Source organism: Egretta garzetta, unplaced genomic scaffold (genome assembly GCF_000687185.1).
Source record: "Egretta garzetta isolate BGI_Z169 unplaced genomic scaffold, ASM68718v1 scaffold593, whole genome shotgun sequence".
Lineage (NCBI taxonomy): Eukaryota > Metazoa > Chordata > Aves > Pelecaniformes > Ardeidae > Egretta > Egretta garzetta.
Genome location: NW_009259106.1, coordinates 166233 through 167950, shown reverse-complemented (window position 1 = coordinate 167950; position 1718 = coordinate 166233). Strand labels below are relative to the sequence as shown.

Sequence of the window (1718 nt, the reverse complement as noted above, 5' to 3'; positions counted from 1 at the left end):
CATCCCTGGAGGTGTTCAAAAAACTTGTCTATGTGCTACTTTGGGGCATGGTTTAGTAGGGATGGTGGTGTTGGGTTGATGGTTGGGCTTGATGATCTTGGAAGTCTTTTCCAAGCCTAATGATTCTATGATTCAAGTTATGTCAGCAATGTATGGCAACATCTACAGAAAATCTTGCAGAGAAGAGATCAATAAAATGATGTAACAAATGCTCTACACAAGAAAGAAAATTAATAGAATGATATTTTTGTATCTATTGAAAGCTAAAAACTTCTGCTGCATAACAACAGTCAGATATGATTTTTTTCAACGAGCTTTTTTTCTCTTACTGCACTTAAACGTGTATTTTTTTAAAAGTCCTGTAGCAACTGCTTTTTAAGAAAGAATGAAGAATTCAAATAAAAGAATAAAGTCCAAAAAGAAGTAATAGAAGTGGTAGAGGCAAAATACCTTTTTTTAAAAAAAAAAAAACTAACAACTTTTCCCGTTAAACTGCTTCTGGTCGTTTGGCCATTTTCAGGAAAAATAAAAATATTTATTAGTCTCAAAGTGCATATGTAATTGTAGCATGAACTTCAGTTTTTAGAAATATTTCATCAATATGACTCTGACAGAGCATAATGCTTAAACATACATTATTTTAAGGCATGGATATTAAACTAATTGAAATCCATCATACATGGCTATTAGAAGCGCTTTATGTGTCTTTCAGACATAGAAAGAATTACTAGAAAGAATTCTGAATTACTAGAAAGAATTACTGAAATTTTACATAGTTTCAAGTAGAGCAGTAAGGATGAATTTTGTATTTAAAATGTGTGGCTACCTCTAGCTGGAAAATGTTGAAAAAGCGGTATGGTTACTGTGACAAATTTTTGACTTTATACTTTCACAACCTGCACTTTAACAAACTGAGGACTAAGGCAAGGAAGCCCCTGAAGAATATCAGAAGTCATAGGCTTTGTCCTGAGACATTGCCTTTTGCAAGAATACTTTGGCTAGAGACATGGCGGTGCTGCCGCCTCATCCTCTTCGTTCCCACGACCAGCCCCACCCCTGCCTGGGGCATGATGCAGTTTTTGGTGCTCTTTAGTCGCCAGGGGAAACTGAGATTCCAGAAGTGGTATGTCCCATTATCTGACAAATAAAAGAAGAAAATCACAAGGGAACTTGTTCAAACAGTATTACCCCGCAAACCAAAAATGTGCAGCTTTCTGGAATGGAGAGACCTGAAGACTGTCTACAAAAGATATGTAAACCTCTATTTCTGCTGTGCTATTGAAGATCAGGACAATGAACTAATATCTCTAGAAATAATTCTTTGCTATGTAGAACTTCTTGACAAGTATTTTGACAGTGCGTGTGAACTTGATATCATCCTCAATTTTGAAAAAGCCTATTTCATTCTGGATGAGTTCCTTTTAGGAGGGAAGTTCGGGAGACTTCCAAGAAAAACGTTCTCAAAGCCATTGAACAGGCAAATCTTTTACAGGAGGAAGCAGACACCCCACGTAGTGTACTTGAAGAAATTGGATTTACATAGATCTCCAATTCAGCTGATGACATCTTAGTGTTTCTTACTGTAAATGTTTACTGTTTTCATTGTAATGTTTAGCTAATGGTGTAAGATGCTGTTTGTCAGTATTACAGTTTTGCTAAGCTGCTTCATTCAGGCCTATAAGCAAAATGCTCCTTTGAAAAGGGAACAAGAAACTAAA

The 1718-nt window shown here is 36.0% G+C and overlaps 1 protein-coding gene across 1 annotated transcript; it reads left to right on the top strand.

Moving 5' to 3' along the window:
• The first annotated feature begins 1067 nt into the window (after positions 1-1067).
• On the top strand, positions 1068-1543 carry LOC104123114 (AP-1 complex subunit sigma-2-like). Its single transcript, XM_035890894.1, is given in 2 exon segments — positions 1068-1428; positions 1431-1543. Coding segments are annotated over 2 exon segments (474 nt in total).
• Positions 1544-1718: the final 175 nt, after the last annotated feature.